Source organism: Micropterus salmoides, unplaced genomic scaffold, assembly GCF_014851395.1.
Source record: "Micropterus salmoides isolate LMB-PRFRI ecotype aquatic unplaced genomic scaffold, ASM1485139v1 Ms_hic_scaffold_11, whole genome shotgun sequence".
Classification (NCBI taxonomy): domain Eukaryota; kingdom Metazoa; phylum Chordata; class Actinopteri; order Centrarchiformes; family Centrarchidae; genus Micropterus; species Micropterus salmoides.
This window is the reverse complement of record NW_024040152.1, coordinates 35,023,045-35,041,388: the sequence shown is the minus strand read 5'-3', so window position 1 is coordinate 35,041,388 and position 18,344 is coordinate 35,023,045. Positions and strand designations below refer to the sequence as shown.

The 18,344-nt window shown below is 40.0% G+C and overlaps 2 protein-coding genes and 1 long non-coding RNA gene across 3 annotated transcripts in view; 2 read left to right on the top strand and 1 right to left on the bottom strand.

Annotated features, from left to right (window-relative positions):
• The window catches only part of cpne4a (copine IVa), a 486,687-nt gene that overhangs the window by 164,085 nt on the left and 304,258 nt on the right, over positions 1-18,344 (top strand). The window lies entirely within an intron of this gene.
• Positions 2,968-4,298, top strand: LOC119898193. Its single transcript, XR_005443499.1, has 3 exons — positions 2,968-3,011; positions 3,085-3,186; positions 4,171-4,298. It is a non-coding gene; the product is annotated as an uncharacterized LOC119898193 (long non-coding RNA).
• LOC119898177 (ectonucleotide pyrophosphatase/phosphodiesterase family member 7-like) lies at positions 5,438-17,090 on the bottom strand. The gene is made up of 5 exons (XM_038712366.1): positions 16,523-17,090; positions 12,734-12,879; positions 9,462-10,085; positions 8,796-9,018; positions 5,438-5,645 (listed from the first exon to the last, which is right to left on the bottom strand). The coding sequence occupies exons 1-5, from the start codon at positions 16,761-16,763 to the stop codon at positions 5,569-5,571; spliced, it is 1,311 nt and encodes a 436-aa protein (XP_038568294.1). The 5' UTR covers positions 16,764-17,090; the 3' UTR covers positions 5,438-5,568.

The window sequence follows — 18,344 nt, the reverse complement described above, 5'->3', positions numbered from 1 at the left end:
GTCAAATATTGACCGTTTTACGAAAAGTGATTGTGGATCAAAATGTGCTTCTCAACTCCGCCATTTACGGAGTGGCGGCGGGGGAAGCTCGCGCCAACTGGCGGGAGGAGCTAGCGAGGCCGGCTAGCCGTCCGCTCACAGAGCCCTCTGGTCCCGCTGTCACAGACCTCTGCAGCAACAATAGCAGAGGAAAACACAGCTGTGATAGTTTAAATGTTCGTACTGCTGTTATCTGTCAGCACATTTGAGTAATTAAATCAAGTGAAGAGACATCTGGCTCCTGAAAGTCCTTGACTTGTGAAACTTAAAAATAACATGTTGTTACTTTATTATATTTGTGGTTACATACTTGCTTTCTATTGCTTTTATTTTATATAATTCTTATTATGCACTAATTATGCACTTACTTTACTCTGCAATAAACCTTATTCTGGGTGATAAAGCCTGGCTGTTCAACTCTACAACTGGTACAGTTACCAAGTCATAAAATTCCTGCGTGAGTGCGGTCAACAGAAAGTGTTGGCTCCCAGGCTCACCGCCCCTCTCTGTCAAAGCCCAAAAAACACAGGTGAACTGGTGAGGCAAACAAATACCCCACTATCACTTCTGCCCAACCCCAGTGGACACGCCCACCACCTACAAGATGACAAGAAGAAGAGCGTTGGTAAAACGTTCTAACACTGCTGTTTGTCTGTTCAGCCCACGTCGAGCACTCGAGGGTGGCTGATCTCACCGCTGGGACCGAACCCCTGGTGGACGCTGCTGGTCGCCGCCGTCCCGGCTCTGCTGTGCACCATCCTCATCTTCATGGACCAGCAAATCTCCGCCGTCATCGTCAACAGGAAGGAGAACAAACTGAAGGTGAGGACCGCGGAGTGTAGGAGAACACAGACCGGTTTGTCTCTGACGGAGCAGCTGGACGATAAACTCTCCCTCGTGTGTGTGTTTTGGTTGCAGAAAGGCTGTGGCTACCACCTGGACCTGCTGGTGGTGGCGGTGATGCTGGGTGTGTGCTCCATCATGGGCCTGCCGTGGTTCGTGGCGGCGACCGTGCTCTCCATCTCCCACGTCAACAGTCTGAAACTGGAGTCGGAGTGCGCGGCGCCGGGCGAGCAGCCAAAGTTCCTGGGCATCAGAGAGCAGAGAGTCACGGGCTTCATGATCTTCGTCCTGATGGGCTGCTCCGTCTTCATGACCTCCGCCCTCAAGGTGAACACCATCATGTTGGTCTGATGAATAGGGACGCAACGGTTACAGATTTTATTGGTACGATTATAGTCAGAGGAATAATCCCAGCTGCACACTGCTCGTGTAACTTTTTGTTTTCATTTTGGGCAAGCTGCAACAGTTTGGCTTGGGAACGCCACCGCGACTGTCAGGAGGGCGACTGGCCCCAAAGTGGCCCAGTTATCATCTAGTGTGCAGCCGGCGTTATCTGCATTATGCAGCTGCTTCATCAGTTCTCTGTAGAGGTTTCCATCTAACTTTAAGTTTCATTTTGTCCTTCAGTTCATCCCGATGCCCGTCCTGTACGGCGTCTTCCTCTACATGGGAGTGTCCTCGCTCAAAGGCATTCAGGTCTGTCACAGTGTCCGTCCGTCCTGCTAGACCATCAGCAGTCTGTCAGTGTCTCTGATGTCCGTCTGTCCGTCCTGCAGCTGTTCGACCGCATCAAACTGTTCGGCATGCCGTCCAAACACCAGCCGGACCTGATCTACCTGCGCTACGTCCCTCTGTGGAAGGTCCACATCTTCACCGTGGTGCAGCTGTCCTGCCTCATCGTCCTCTGGACCATCAAGGCCTCGGCCGCCGCTGTTGTCTTCCCCATGATGGTGAGACAGACGGAGACGACGAGATGTTTATTTTATTAATGCTTAAGGCGAGACTGTGCAGGCGAACAGGGTAAAAAGTGTAGCAGAGATCACCATGAAACTTCATTGATTACTCACTTTAAGAGAATAATTTTTTTGTATTACAGGTTTTCTGAAATATCATGTTATATGCAAATGAGGCAGAATCTAATGAAATATGCGCTAATTTGCATCTATTTCAAGAACTGACATCCGAAGATTCAAAATTATGGTTTTATTGTGTCGACACATTAGAATCAAAGTTTTTACAGAGGGGATTTAAAATATCTCTCTTTATTATTTCATGAATCAGAAAATACTGTCAACGGGCATACAGATAAATTTTCGACCTGTTTTGGAGAATAAATGTTGTTAAAATGAAAAATGAACAAACCCCTCTGTAAAAACCTTCAGAAGACAGTCAGGAATAAATCTGGAGAGTTTGGTGTCTGTAAGAGCTGCTGGAAAAATGACTTTTAAAGATAAAGTATTCCATAAAAATCCATACATTTTTCATTGAAAGTCAATGTTTACAGAGCCAATATCGAATCAGATCCTCAACAACATAACAAAGCGTCAAAATAACGCCACGTTGAAACCAATCACATGGTCTGAAATCGACAAGAGCCAATTAGATTTGATGCTTAGTCTAAATCCGCCTTAGTAGTTCTCACAATTGGTTGCTGGTAGAAAGGAAATGACCATATTTGGATCCGACAGACTGTTGGAGGACATGCAGTGAGAAATCTACCGACGCACAGAGACAACAGTAAACAGTAAAATAAACTACTAAATGTATTTTGGACGTTTTCTTTCCACTACTGTGAAAGCAGAAAGTAGCCCAACATCTCTTCTCACGGTCCCTGCAGGTTCTGGCTCTGGTGTTCATCCGTAAGCTTCTGGATTTCTGCTTCACCAAGAGAGAGCTGAGCTACCTGGACGACCTGATACCAGAGAGCAAGAAGAAGAAGGAAGATGACAGAAGAAGAGGAGAAGGAGGTGAGTCTCGGAACTGAAACTCTAAAACAACGTGACCCTGCTTCTCTCTGACACATTGTCTTTGTTCCTTATCTTTCTAGAACGCTCTGCGGATGCTGGAGGAGGCGGAGGACGATCACCGTACGATGGAGGAATGAACTTCCCGATCAAAACCCTGAAACGGTGAGTGAATCAGGACGGTGTAGAGCCTGTAACGGATCCTGCAGCAGAAAGTAACGTGTGTTGTGTCGTGCAGCATGGACCCATCAGAGGTGAACATCTCGGATGAAATGGCCAAAAGCGGCATTTGGAAGTCCATGAACCCCGACAGCAGCAGAGCTCTGAAACGCTGCAACAGGTAAACCCACCGGCGACGACATCTGCTGAGGCTCTTTGTGATTGGTCCGCTCACTCTGAACTACAAAGCAATAATGACTCGGGAAACAAACCAACGTGTGTGTGTGCGTGCGCTGAGTCACGTTTCCTGGTTGGACAGTGTGAACAGATGGTCGCAGGAAGGAGTGAGATTAGACAATAAAAGTTTGTACGGAGACATTTATTTATGTATTTCTGTTCTGGTAGCGTAGGTTATTTCTTATTTAAACATTTAATTCTACCTTCATTTCAGTGTTTACTCAGTAGCCTCATTGAATCTGCTCTCTTTCCCCTCCGGCCTAAACCTCTGCTGCAAACACACCTGCTGGCCCCGCCTCTTCCTGTCTCTCTCCCTGTATGTTCCTGCTCTGCTGACTTTCTCCATCAGCAGCAGGGGCGATTTTAGACCATTTTTAGGGTGCTGAAGCAATAATTTATTATTTTCTAAACTAGCTAACGTTAGATTGTGGAGAAGCAAGAGAAGGGCCAACCAATTAGCCTGCAGTCTCATGTGGCTTTTCTTACATTAAACCGGTTTAATGTCCCTAAATACTGACATTTTTCAGTTTCTAATCTTTTATAATGATCCGCGACCGCGCAGGCCGACCGGTCAGCCGCTGCAGGACGCTGTTTGTGTGTCTGTTAGTCTGGGCCAAACTAATACTTTCAATATTGGGGGGGTTCGAGTGGCCCCTCCCAACTTGGACTGTTTTATAATCGCATCGCAGCTGAATCAGAATCGAATCGTGAGGTTCCCAGAGATTCCAGAGATTAATAAAAACATAACTGTTCATTTTACACTACAGAAAAAACAGTTGTGGACATTTACATTTACTCATTTAGGTGACGCTTTTATCCTCAGAAATATTAAAGACTGGACCTTTAATACCCAATAATAAAGTAATTCAGTAAGACTGATAAATAAAACAAAGATTTCTCATCCCGTTGTTGCCGTTGTGTCTTCCAGCCAGGAGAAGCTGCAGAGCGTCCGGATAAACGTGGAGACCGAGGACGGTCGCAGAGTCGTGAACGAGGACACGCTGCTATGATCCCCCGCGCTCACCACCATCGGGCAGCGCTGTTTGAGGACGTGGCTGCAGTTCTGAGGGGTTACTGCAGCCTCCATCTTCTCTGAACTGAGGTCAAAGGTCACAGGAGGACCAATCAGGCTTCGCCTCGCCCGTGTCATACTTCTCATCCTCAGTTTTCTCGGACGAAGGTGAACGTTTTTATTTTCTCATCGTTTTATGGTGAAACACGGAGACTCCACCACTGGGAGCAAATATGGCCGCCACTTTTTGGAAACAGCTTCCTCAGGTTTCTTTGGTTGGTATTTTTATTTTTTTTTTACTCAGGCGGTTCTCCTCCGCTGCACTCTGATTGGCTGCTGAAGCGTCGAACCGAAACACAGACTCGGTGGACGACTGATTCTCCAGACTGATGATCTGAAACTTAATTTCATCGTTTTAAATGTTCCGTTTCTGCTTTAACGAAGCAGACGAGGCTCTTCACCTCCGACAGGTCCAACGCAGGAAGGAGTTTTTATTTAATCCGTTATGCTGATTAAGTTGTGAATGTGTCTGTGAGTGTTTCAGTGTGTGTGTTTGTGTGTGAGAGAGATCACTGTTGTGCCTCACCCTGTTGCCTGCAGTGGCCGATTGAATGACGTCACAGCCGCTGTCTTCATAGTTTCTACTTAAAGTTTCAATAAAATCAGTTTGGTGACGACGATAACGAGTCTTTGAGATGTGACACATTATTAAACAATAATAATCTGATTTGTGGTTGTTGAAACGGTGAAAACTGAGGACCAAGTCACTTATACTGCACAACCTAGTTAATAAAAGGACCTTGAGCACTGCAGTAAATAATATACTGGGAAATATAATATTTAACATCAAATTTGAATGTATTTGCATTTAACTTAGCAGACCTAGTGACTACAGAAGAATTATGTGTGGAACATGTGGAAGAAAAAAATGTATTTGAGTTCTGAATTTAAAGTCAACACTGAGGAAAAACTCAAATGTCAGAATTCTGACATTAAAATCTATAATTTTTCATATGTGGCCTTGATCCTTTCCCTAACTGACACTCATCTCCACGGACATCATAAAAAAACATGTTTTAGAGGTGAAACATTTTTACTGAAGTATTCGCTGTGCAGCTGTAATATATAGGGGGAAAAAACTAAACATAAAATACTCAATAATAATATAATATAATGACATAAATCCAAGAAAAAGCTTCCTGAGCAACACTGACGGAAGCTGTGAAAGTCTTCGACATCAACATGGTAAACATTAAGAAATTATTACAATCCATAATGTTTCAGATGAGGAGGTGGAAGCTGATCCTGGATCTGTTACAGCAGCACAGTGAACATGAAGATCAGCATGGACAGCAGCAGAGCGACGGACAGTTGAGTTCTCTGGGATCCACCTGAAAACAAACCACATTTACGGTTTATGTTGCTGCACTACACCACTGTCCATCTATCAATGAAGTAATCTGGTGAAATCATAGTACTATGATTACTACTGGTACTACTAAGCGAGATGTGTCCTGCATTTTACTACTTCAATAAATATCCTAAACAGACTTTATCATCATTTAACCCACTAGAGTTTTATCAAACAACAATTTATTAAGCCTCCAAAAAAATTGTGTAAACATTGTACTTTTGTGCTCGAGTAGTTAGCTAGTTTTAAACTACTATATAAACAGTAAACTAGCCAACCTTAAAACTACTTTATAAACAGTTAACATTAGCTAGTTTTAAACTACTTTATAAACAGTTAACATTAGCTAGTTTTAAACTACTTTATAAACAGTTAACGTTGGCTAGTTTTAAACTACTTTAAACAGTTAATGTTGGCTAGTTTTAAACTACTTTATAAACAGTAAAACTAGCCAACCTTAAACTACTTTATAAACGGTTAACGTTAGCTAGTTTTAAACTACTTTATAAACAGTTAACGTTGGCTAGTTTTAAACTACTTTATAAACAGTAAAACTAGCCAACCTTAAAACTACTTTATAAACGGTTAACGTTAGCTAGTTTTAAACTACTTTATAAACAGTTAACATTAGCTAGTTTTAAACTACTTTATAAACAGTTAACGTTGGCTAGTTTTAAACTACTTTATAAACAGTAAAACTAGCCAACCTTAAAACGAGCCAACCTTAAAACTACTTTATAAATGGTTAACGTTGGCTAGTTTTAAACTACTTTATAAACGTTAACGTTGGCTAGTTTTAAACTACTTTATAAACAGTTAACGTTGGCTAGTTTTAAACTACTTTATAAACAGTTAATGTTGGCTAGTTTTAAACTACTTTATAAACAGTTAATGTTGGCTAGTTTTAAACTACTTTATAAACAGTAAAACTAGCCAACCTTAAAACGAGCCAACCTTAAAACTACTTTATAAATGGTTAACGTTGGCTAGTTTTAAACTACTTTAAAACGGTTAACGTTGGCTAGTTTTAAACTACTTTATAAACAGTTAACGTTGGCTAGTTTTAAACTACTTTATAAACAGTTAATGTTGGCTAGTTTTAAACTACTTTATAAACAGTTAATGTTGGCTAGTTTTAAACTACTTTATAAACAGTAAAACTAGCCAACCTTAAAACTACTTATAAACGGTTAACGTTAGCTAGTTTTAAACTACTTTATAACAGTTAACGTTGGCTAGTTTTAAACCACTTTATAAACAGTAAAACTAGCCAACCTTAAAACTACTTTATAAACGGTTAACGTTAGCTAGTTTTAAACTACTTTATAAACAGTTAACATTAGCTAGTTTTAAACTACTTTATAAACAGTTAACATTAGCTAGTTTTAAACTACTTTATAAACAGTTAACGTTGGCTAGTTTTAAACTACTTTATAAACAGTAAAACTAGCCAACCTTAAAACGAGCCAACCTTAAAACTACTTTATAAATGGTTAACGTTGGCTAGTTTTAAACTACTTTATAAACGGTTAACGTTGGCTAGTTTTAAACTACTTTATAAACAGTTAACGTTAGCTAGTTTTAAACTACTTATAAACAGTTAACGTTGGCTAGTTTTAAACTACTTTATAAACAGTTAATGTTGGCTAGTTTTAAACTACTTTATAAACAGTAAAACTAGCCAACCTTAAAACTACTTTATAAACGGTTAACGTTAGCTAGTTTTAAACTACTTTATAAACAGTTAACGTTGGCTAGTTTTAAACTACTTTATAAACAGTAAAACTAGCCAACCTTAAAACTACTTTATAAACGGTTAACGTTAGCTAGTTTTAAACTACTTTATAAACAGTTAACATTAGCTAGTTTTAAACTACTTTATAAACAGTTAACATTAGCTAGTTTTAAACTACTTTATAAACAGTTAACGTTGGCTAGTTTTAAACTACTTTATAAACAGTAAAACTAGCCAACCTTAAAACGAGCCAACCTTAAAACTACTTTATAAATGGTTAACGTTGGCTAGTTTTAAACTACTTTATAAACAGTTAACATTAGCTAGTTTTAAACTACTTTATAAACAGTAAAACTAGCCAACCTTAAAACGAGCCAATCTTAAAACTACTTTATAAATGGTTAACGTTGGCTAGTTTTAAACTACTTTATAAACAGTTAACATTAGCTAGTTTTAAACTACTTTATAAACAGTAAAACTAGCCAACCTTAAAACGAGCCAACCTTAAAACTACTTTATAAATGGTTAACGTTGGCTAGTTTTAAACTACTTTATAAACAGTTAACATTAGCTAGTTTTAAACTACTTTATAAACAGTAAAACTAGCCAACCTTAAAACTACTTTATAAATGGTTAACGTTGGCTAGTTTTAAACTACTTTATAAACAGTTAACATTAGCTAGTTTTAAACTACTTTATAAACAGTTAACGTTGGCTAGTTTTAAACTACTTTATAAACAGTAAAACTAGCCAACCTTAAAACGAGCCAACCTTAAAACTACTTTATAAACGGTTAACGTTGGCTAGTTTTAAACTACTTTATAAACGGTTAACGTTGGCTCGTTTTAAACTACTATATAAACGGTTAACGTTGGCTAGTTTTAAACTACTTTATAAACAGTATAGTCCAGGGGTTCCTAATCTTGGGGTCAGGTCCCTCCAAAGGGTCACCAGTTAAAACTAGGGGATTGTGTGATGATCAATGGGCGATGAAAGAAGAAAAGTTCTGTTTCTTTTTTTTTTTTTTTTACTTTTTTCTAATATTAGATTATTTTTTTTTGCGTGAAATATTGGATCGTTTGAACAGTTATTAAAATGAAGCTATCTAAAGTTTAGAGAGTAAATGTCTCTTTGGAACTGACAAAAACTCAAGACATCTGGATCACGACGAGGAGACAAATGTACATACTCATTTTATATTAGCATTCACAAGACTTAATAGTTGGGAACCTTCCCATTTATTTTGTAATCTTACCATGTTTTTAATTTGATATTTTAATCTGAAAAGTAACCAATAACTGCAGCTCTTCGATAAATATTATGGAGTAGAAGTATAAAGTTAAAATACTCAAGTAGCATCAAAACAGTAGTAATATTTTCTTTTGTCGGACTCACTGCTGTGCAGCAGCAGGTTCTCCGTCACAGCCAGTGATCCGTTGTGCGGCGCCGGTTCGATCTGCAGCAGTTTACACATCAGAGGGTAGACGTGGATGCTGTCGAACGGCTCGGACACGAAGTTCTGCTTAAAGTCTGGTCCGAAGGCCCTGAAGATGGCCTTCATGTCCATCTCTCCGCTATGGTAGCCGTGATCGCCTTTGTTGACGTAGACGATGAATCTCTGGTGGGAAACAAACGGATGAAGAAACAGAATCAGAAAAATTGGAGTGTTTGTCTGCTGCAGTTTCGTCTTCCTTCATTTTTCTGGCTGCTTTGACCTCTGAACTCACTGACAGTCGTTTGTGTTGCTGCTGATGTACAAATGGAGCTGTAGTTTAAGTCGTGACATTTTCTTTTCTGGATGTAGCAGCCAACATTTTGAATTTGATTTCATTATTCATCATTATTCAGTGCTTCTTTGTGTCCTGGTGTTTTTTTGGGTATTTTGCCTAGGAATCAGCCTGAGGGCGTCTATTGGGCCGATCTGTTAGGACCTTGATCATGTACTTTGGTGTCTCTGGAGAATCAAACTGAGGATGAAGACAAAACCAAAATTTGACACTAAAAGGTAGAAACATGATCTGATACTAAGTGAGGTTTTGGGTTAAAATCCAGGAAACTCACAGAGTTAAGGTTGAATCCCAGATCTGCGACAACCACGATGGGAGGCAGCCGCTTACTTTTGGCGAGGTGGAAGCTCTCAGGAAGCTTGTCTTTCTTGTAGACCGTCAGATTGGGCGCCTTGGACAGAGCGTCAAACACCTCCTGCTCCATCCCCGGCCGCGGCGTCAGGATGCCAAACCCGCCGTAGTCGAGTATCTCAAAGCTGGTGAGCTTGAGCAAGTTCAGGTATTTGTTGAGGATGATCTCGTCCACCTGCGGTCGCTTCTTGACGGTGGTCATGCCGTGGTCTGAGGTGATGATGACATTCAGGCTGTCGTTCAGGTTATGGAGATTGATGGCCTCCCTCAGGTAGCCGATGGTGCGGTCAATCTGCTGGATGATCTTCTTCCTGTCCGGGTGGTCCGGCCCCTTGGCGTGGCCCACGTTGTCCGGCTCGCCGTAGTACAGCGTCACCAGGTCAAAGTCTTCATCGGAGAACCAGCTCATTACCTTGTCGATGTTCTGACGCCACTCAGTCTCGTTGTCATCCGGGTGGCCAGCCTCCGTAACCAGCACACGGTTGACCGCCTGGCCGCTGTAGTTGGCTGCGCCTCCCGGGTAGTAGAAGGACGCGGTTTTTAGACCCTGAAACCACAAGAAACAGGAAACAAGCTATAAACACTGACATGTTAATATTACTTATACTACAACTCACGCTGAGAGTGAACCAGAACAGGAAAGCTGCAGCTGGAAAGCTGAAAGTCGCTGTAGAGCTCCGTAAAGCCGAGAAGCTACAGAGGCGGGTGATAATTGTTGTTTCGTCACTACTAGGGACACCTTTCACATTATTTTCACATTGGTATTGGTAAAGAAGCATGAGGAGTTGCAGACACTATTTGTGATTGGTAATTTAACATTATCTGCTGCGGAGTACCTCAAGGTTCTGTCTTAGGTCTCCTTCAGTAACGACTTGCTTCCACTTGGATGAATAATCATCATTTCTTTACTTTCTTTTACTTTGCTATGCAGATGACAGGCTTCTGTCTTTCTGAAGAAAAATCAAATAATCTTGTACTCCTCAGAAGTTAATAAGAAATTTGATAACCTGGCTTCCTCCATTAAGTAATCATCCATGAAATAGTCATGTGGTCATTTTGTTAGTATAAAAATATTGATTATAGCTGATTTACAACAAAAAAAATTGGCAAGAAGCCGGGGGCGGAGCTAGACTCAGCACAGTGGGGGCGGGGCTTCATCACTGGGCCCACCTGCTACAAAGTCTTTTAAACCAAGTTTACATGACTCACTCCGAAAGTCCATTGATCGCAGCCATTCTACTAAATGTTTGTGCTCACACCTGAAGCACTGCAGTGCGTCCCAGAAGCACCGCAGCGTCAAGCAGCACAGCACAGATGAACCAGGCAGGAAGTCGGACACAGAAACGGCACAGAATTCGGTCAATTTTCAAAATAAAATACCCGTTTATCAACAATAAAAACAGCTAAATCAGACAAAAAGACACAAAATATTTTTACTACGTAGCATAATTAATCATAGTAGAAGCACAATAAGCAAGCACGAATCACCAAATCAACAAAATCTAAAACATGTCGGCTAAATCCGGCAGGCAAAACACTGTAGTTGCTAGATGCACCTGTTAAGACGAGGAACGAGAGCTTTGAAGAAGGTAGTAAAAGCACGAAAAGGACAATTAAAAACAAGTCATGAACGAGGGGCAGCTACACTTCCAGTGGAAGTTGACTGTGTAAATAACCCACTGCGCACACGCAGCCTACGCCCCTCCCACAGAATTCCCATGATGCAAGAGGGTGAAGGGAGTTTTGTTAAAATGTGCTAAGTTTGCCATTTGTTTGAAATACAAATGTTACGATGTTAAATGTTAAATGTTATGACTTGTGTTTATTAAAACGTGTCTCCTTAGAATCTGGTGTGTTTGTTGGTGATTATCATGGTGTGGTGCTTTACTGTTGGAACCAGGAGTGAAGAGACTGTTTCATCAGATAAGAGCTGCTGAATTTCCTGATAAAGAGCAGCGTCATGTACTGCTGGTATTTATTCGTGTCCACAAGAAATCAATTGAGCTAAACATCATAGTCTGTGTAGTGGGCCCCCTACCATATTAGGAGTCCATATTTTAAATTGGTCCAGGTGCCAAACCAACAATGTTTTAGTCCACCGCTCAATAACATCTGACTTTTTAGTGCATTTGTTGGGGACTATTTTCAGCAGTCTTACATTTGGGGCTCTTGTGAGGGGCAGCAGTAAACTACAGTGTGTGTTCATGGTGATCAATTAAATCAGATGTGTTTTTAAAACTTCATCACGTGTGGACGTTTAGACGTACCGGGTGACCCTCTTGGCACTTTGGGCCCCTTAGCCTTCCAAAATCAATCCTCTATTAAAAATCTTGGTGTTATTTTTGACACCTCGTTCACGTTCAATAAGCAAATCAGACCAGCTTCTTCCAGTTAGGCCTTTACTTCAGCTAGAAGTCTTATCTTCCTCCCAAAGACCTAGAAAAAGTCATGCATGCTTTTATTACTGCTCGGCTGGATTATTGTAATTCATTCTCCATGGGTCTACATCAGAAATCTTTAAATCGCCTCCAGTTGGTCCAAAACGCAGCTGCTCGCCTTTCAACTAAAACAAATAAGCGTGAACACATAACGCCTGTCTTGGCCTCCCTCCACTGGCTACCTGTCCGTCATAGGATAGATTATAAGATTTTATAGCTTGTTTTTAAGGCCCTAAATGGTCTGGCGCCACCTTATCTGGCTGATCTCTTACGCCACCACTCTCCGGTCAGAACACTGAGGTCAACAAATCAGCTGCTCTCCGATGTCCCGAGATAAAAGCTAAAGAATAAGGGCGATGGAGCCTTTGCAGTGGGCGCCCCTGTCCTGTGGAACAGCCTCCCCGTGCATATTAAAGCTGCACTGCCCCTACAAACGTTTAAATCGCTGCTTAAGACGCACCTATTTGCAGCAGCTTTTAACCTTCGTTAACCTGGTGATGTCTTAAAGTGTTGTTTTGTTTCCCTGTGATTCACTTTGGCTGTAGTTATTTTTATACTTATTTATGTATCTGACTTCGACCCTGTTCATCACTTTGGTCAACTGTTTGTTTTTAAATGTGCTACAGAAATAAAATTGACATTATTATTGACACTATTATTCAGTTTAAAATGGATCTTTGTTGCTGTAGCTCATCATCCTTCAGGCCAGTAATATTTCCTCCTCTACAGTTAGTTTATGTCGTTATCGGTCACTCGCCTGGTTCTGAGCTGTGATCCATAACGGCAGAACTCCGTTGTCCCACCATTCGGATCTGATCAGAGTCTTCTTGTGAGTAACTTTTAGGTTCGTCTTGGCGTTAAACATCATGTTGTGGACGACTTCGTGATCCTCCACCCATCGGCCTGGGAAACGGGAAACAAGACATTTCAAAATGAAAAGCTAAAAATTAACAGAAAGTCCAGTACTTTTAAATAATCAAAAAAAAATGTTGTCCTCTTTAGACCCTCATGAGGGTCATCAGAAGAAATTGACATTTAACATTTTATATTTTCCATCAATTTCCAACATAGAAAAAAACCTCTTGAACAAACTTCTGCAGATGTAGTTCTGGTTTAATTTCTCCGTTTTCAGATATCATTCTGAGATTCCTGCCTCCACGTGAATACAATGGAAGTGAATGAAATTTAGTGAATGAATGACATTTGTTATTTTCGTCATACTGTGTCCAGCTTTACAAGATGACCTCAGTTCACACAAGCCAGAACCAAAACTAAAACAGTTTTCATGCTTAAATCTTCAGATCACTGAATCACTGACCAAAAAAACAAACAAAACGATTTTTTTATCAGATTAAGCATTGATTTAATAATTCAAATTAGCTTTATAGGCATGAATGTACAGCAACAATATTGCCAAAGCTACATGTAAATTAAATAAGGACAATTAATTTCATACATTTCATTAAATAAGTGAATAAAACGGTAAAGTTGTGTTTGTGTGCTAATAAAAAATAAAATAACAAAATATAATGTAAAAATTCAGTAAAAATAAATGTTAAAATAAATAAATAAAACTGTTAGAAAATGAAAATATATCAAATAGTAAGTGTGTGTGTGTGTGTGTGTTATAATAATAAAAAATTAAAATAATAAATGGATAAAACCGTAAGTGTGTGTGTATATTAATCGACAAAAGTTTAAAAATAAATTAGTTAATTTAAAAAACAAATCAGTATCAAATGTGAGATTTAAAAACAACAATTACTAACAAAAACGAAAAAAAATAAAAGTATATTTACTCAAGTACTGTACTTAATTAAAGTACAAATTCCTCTATTTTCTTACCATGCCACTTTCTACTTCTGCTCCATTGCAGATGAAGATATTGTAGTTTTTACTTCACTTCACTCATCTGACAGCTTATTTTACTTTTGTAAAGAGTTTAACTTCTAACAAAACATCACATTTTTAAACTACCCAAAAGTTTATACAAGTACAGCGAGTACATTTGTTGATTGACAGAAATTTAATTGGCAATTATTTTAATAATGGTTTAAGTCATAGTTTTCAGGTAAAAACTATTCAAAGTTCACAGGTGAAGATTTGCTGCTTTTCTTTAGAATTTTTTATTTAATTTCAGAACAGGCATTGTGAAGGAGTCAGTTTGGGGAAACTGATTTTCAGAATGTTTACGATCGATTAACAGAGAAAATAATCAGCAAACTAATCCTTAAAGAAAATAATTATTTATTGCAGTCTGACAACTACTGCAGTAAAATCCTGCTTTACATTAATGATGAGGAGAAATAATGTGTTGTTTTTCCCACTCAGTGTTTCCTGGAAGCAGCAACATGTGACTCCAGAAAACGTTCACTTCAGGATAATAAATGATCTCTTATCATAATCTGACCACTGTAAATCTGCCGATGGAACAGCCAGCTTAGCGTGTGTGTGTGTGTATAACAACGCCAACAACATGAAGTACAAGTAGAGTACAAGTCCAATGTGGTGGTGTACTACTTATTATAAAGGTGTAGAAGCATACAACACTGCACTTTGTACTTTTATTAGTATCATTATTACTATCTACCTCCACCTGTGAGTATAAATATGTTCTAATGCTAATTATTGTTTAATGTCCAAGGACAGTTGCGCTTCATGATGTTCAGCAAATACCATCACCTGATTAGTAATGAAATTACTGCGCAGAGATCGACATCAGTGTACTAAAGGAACTTTCCTCATGGTTATTTCAGTTATTTTTCACAATTTATTTTTACTGTTTTCTGACCTTCCTCTTTTTCTTTTTGTGTTTTATGCAGCTCGGTTGCTGCAAGATTTCAATTGACAGAATCAATTAAATAAACAGAAAATGATAAAGTGATAAAGTAAATGATTTAATCTTAGAATCAACTGAATAATAAAATTTAAACACCGACTAATTCGTACTGTTGACATTAAAGGTTCAGTGTGTAGCAGCATCCAGTGGTGAGATTGTGAATTGCAACCAACGCTTCAGTCCATCCCTCCCTTTCCACGCGTGTAGGAGAAGCTGCTTCTTCTGTTTCTTCTTGTGCTGTTTCTTAAGGTGCGTTCGATATTACTGCGGCTGACTTTCGCCGACTTGATAGTCAAGCGTGAGCTGCAGCAGGAGAAAAGCAACTGCAGCCGCCTTTTTAATGTCATGTGACATGGTGACGTTTTGCAGCGCCGGCGAAAGTCCGACACAATTTCTAACCAAGAGTAACCGGCTGCTGACCAGGCGACCGCTGACGAGGAGGCTAAAACCCACGTGCACCAGCATCGGTCGCCAGTGCCTCTCTTAAAATTCACAGGACAACAACTTTTAAAATGTTTGTTTTCTGAATGGAGTTTGGTTCGATCAGGGCTATGCTACGCTAACCTGTTCACAGTAAAGTACAATGACAGCTGGAATAAAGTTACAGACAGATGTTTTCTGAACTCACCAGGTAGTTCAACCTCCTCTCTCTTTTTTCCACTGAACATCCAGTTTTGTCTGGTTTTTATGTAAATATGAAGTCGTAGTCCGGCAGAGCTAACGACGCTAACAACAACACTGGAGCCGGATGTGCACGGAAGCTGCTGAGAAGCTCCAGTGAAGATGAATCAACGTTGAAATCCCAAAAACTAAAGTAAAAAGGTAATTTAATAAAAGCAGTTAACTCCGATCTCCTCCCGCAGAATCCGACCGACTACGGGGTTTTTTCTGTCCAATGGTTGCAGCGCTGCTCCCTGCTCCTCTCCCCAAGTTTAGCAGCTCTCCGCCGGCCTGCAGATTTTCAATCCCCCGCTCTGCCCGGCGCTCTCCACACAACGCTCTGAAGCCGTCGGTGACGTTTGGACAATCTCAACACTGATAGGCTATCGCGACTCAGCGTCATGCGACTTTCTCGCTTGAGTTGAAAATATTCAACTCACGTGAATTCCTTCACGTCGCTGACCCCGTGTCTTTGCAAATTGTGATGGCGCGTTCACTGCCCTGAACGCTCACTTCGCTTTTGGTCTGAAAGCACCATAAGGCTGCTTTGGAGTGAAGTTTACTCACTGCACAGCCTCGCTGGCTTCTGTCACACCAGCGTGCATCACGTTAAGTGAGCGCTGCGCAGCGCAGCATGAACTCAAACGTACCGATCATCTTTCTACGTGCAACATGTAAGAGGAGCAGCGGTGGATGTAGACAGAAATGACTCATTGTAAGGTAATAAAAACATAACGGTTGATTATGTGAGGTCTTTCCACACCACTGAAAACACAGTTATGGATATTAGATTGATTCCTGAGTATTTCACACTGACCTTTAAATAACATTGAATTTGTAGCAGTGAAATATTTTCCATCAACCTGAAGTAAATATTGAAATTTTTGTGATTTGCTTCCAAAGAAACGTCCCTCTGGATTAATAACGTACTCTCTGTACAGACAGTGCCAGTTAGTGTATTTCACATGTACTGCTGATATTACTGGAACAGTAATACTTTGAATTGTAGAAGTGCAGCAGGTGTGAAAGGTGATGATGCTGTGTTACCGGTGATGGTGGTGAAGTGGGACGGGGAGGTCATGGTCAGCATTGGGGGGGTGACGTATTTGGCTTTGACTCCGTCCTCCACCAGCTGGTCCAGGTGCGGCGTGTCCACGTCCTGGTCGTAGTCCCACCTGAAGCCATCGAAGGAGATGAGCAGCAGCTTGTTCCTCTCTGCCGCCTTGCTCAGCGGCTTCCCGGCGGCGCAGACCACCGCTGTGAAGACTAGAAGGAGCTCCATCCTCATCGTCGTCACGTTCACACTGACTGCAGCTGAGCCGGGGGCCTGGCCTGTCTGCACACCTGGAGCTCCTCAGCAGTTTAATATGTAACTGTGGGTCTCTGATAGAGATCTGCTGACCTGCTGCCGAGGACGAGACCTTTGACTGGAAGCAGAGCTCACCTGGATCCATTATCAGGGCAGTTTGATCCATCAGCAATCTGTGGACCCGGCTGATAACCGCTCCAGAGTCTGACTCAGCCATTTCTAAACGTGAATCAGTGGATATGTTTGACAACAGAACAGGTTTTCCACAGATTACACACAGTCAGAAAGTCAGTTTGAAGTCATTCAAATTGTAAATGTGTATGAAAATGAAATGAAGTGGTCACAAACCCAAAACGTACATTTAGAACAACCAATCAATCAATCGATCAATCTTTACTTCAGCCATGTAACACAAAGTGCTTCACGTTGTAAAAACAAAAGACGATGACAACAATGACACAGAAATTTAAAGTAAGAGACAATAAAAACATAAGCTGAGGAAACGCTGTCATCAACGGGCACAACCAGCATAAAACTCGAATCAGAATCAGAAAGAGCTTCATTCCCAAGTAGTGTTTTGCACATACGAGTAATTTGCCTTGGTGTTAAGGTGCTAGAAGCAGACAGATATACAGATGACATAAATAATGTAGAAATATATAAATATGGAATAAACAAATGCTAGTTATATAAGAATATTCAAATAATAAAAGAATAGAGAATAATACAGCTTATACAACTACGTGCGGGCGGAGACAACATGGCAGATATTTACATGTTCATTACTCGGGTTTGTGTTGTGCACACGTGTTGCAGCAGAAGAGGATGTTGTATTTAAATAAATTGATATAAAATATGGAAGAATAACGATTAACAAAATGTGCAAAAAAAACAATGTGCAAAGGTTTGTGCATGATATGAAATGAAGTGATATTTACATGTGCAAAGACGTTTGTATTATTTGAAGGGGGGGGGGGCACTGGAGGTATTTAAAGAAAAGTATAATAAAGATCAATAATAACAATAAAATAATAAAAAAATAATAAGATAATAAAAATAAGGGGGCCATAGAATAAAATATAATAAAACACATCAAATGCATCAGTTAAACAGACTAAAATGTCCGTACATAGATAAATAAAGATATAAAATTCAACTAAATCCTGTTTTAGTTAGGTCTTTAGTTTGCTTTTAAAAATATCAACCAACAACATATGTGTATATAATATAATAATAACATAACATGATATCTTTTTCAAAAAGTTCAGCAAACATTTGGAAACACTGAAGTAGTTTATATTTAAAATAAAAAAATTAAACTGTTGTTTTATCCCCGTCAAGTATTTGTGAATTTACAACTTTAGTTGAACTCCTGCCGGTTTATCTGAGCGTGATGTGATCACGATAATAAACTATGACTAATCAAACTGATTACACCAGTTTGAAGGACAGCTGATGGAAAACCATCAAATGCAGGTCAATGAGCGGAAACGAGGGGCAGAAAACCCGATCCAGAATGAAAAGAATCATCAGCTGCAGTCTGAAACTGAACAGTTCAGA

Excerpts from the sequence above, each read along its gene's own strand:
- LOC119898177 (XM_038712366.1), bottom strand. The coding sequence starts at position 16,763 with ATGAGGATGGAGCTCCTTCTAGTCTTCACAGCGGTGGTCTGCGCCGCC. Across the intron at positions 10,086-12,733 it reads GGATCACAGCTCAGAACCAG|GGTCTAAAAACCGCGTCCTT; the intron begins GCGAGTGACCGA and ends TTGTGGTTTCAG. Across the intron at positions 5,646-8,795 it reads GAACCTGCTGCTGCACAGCA|GTGGATCCCAGAGAACTCAA; the intron begins GTGAGTCCGACA and ends GTTTGTTTTCAG.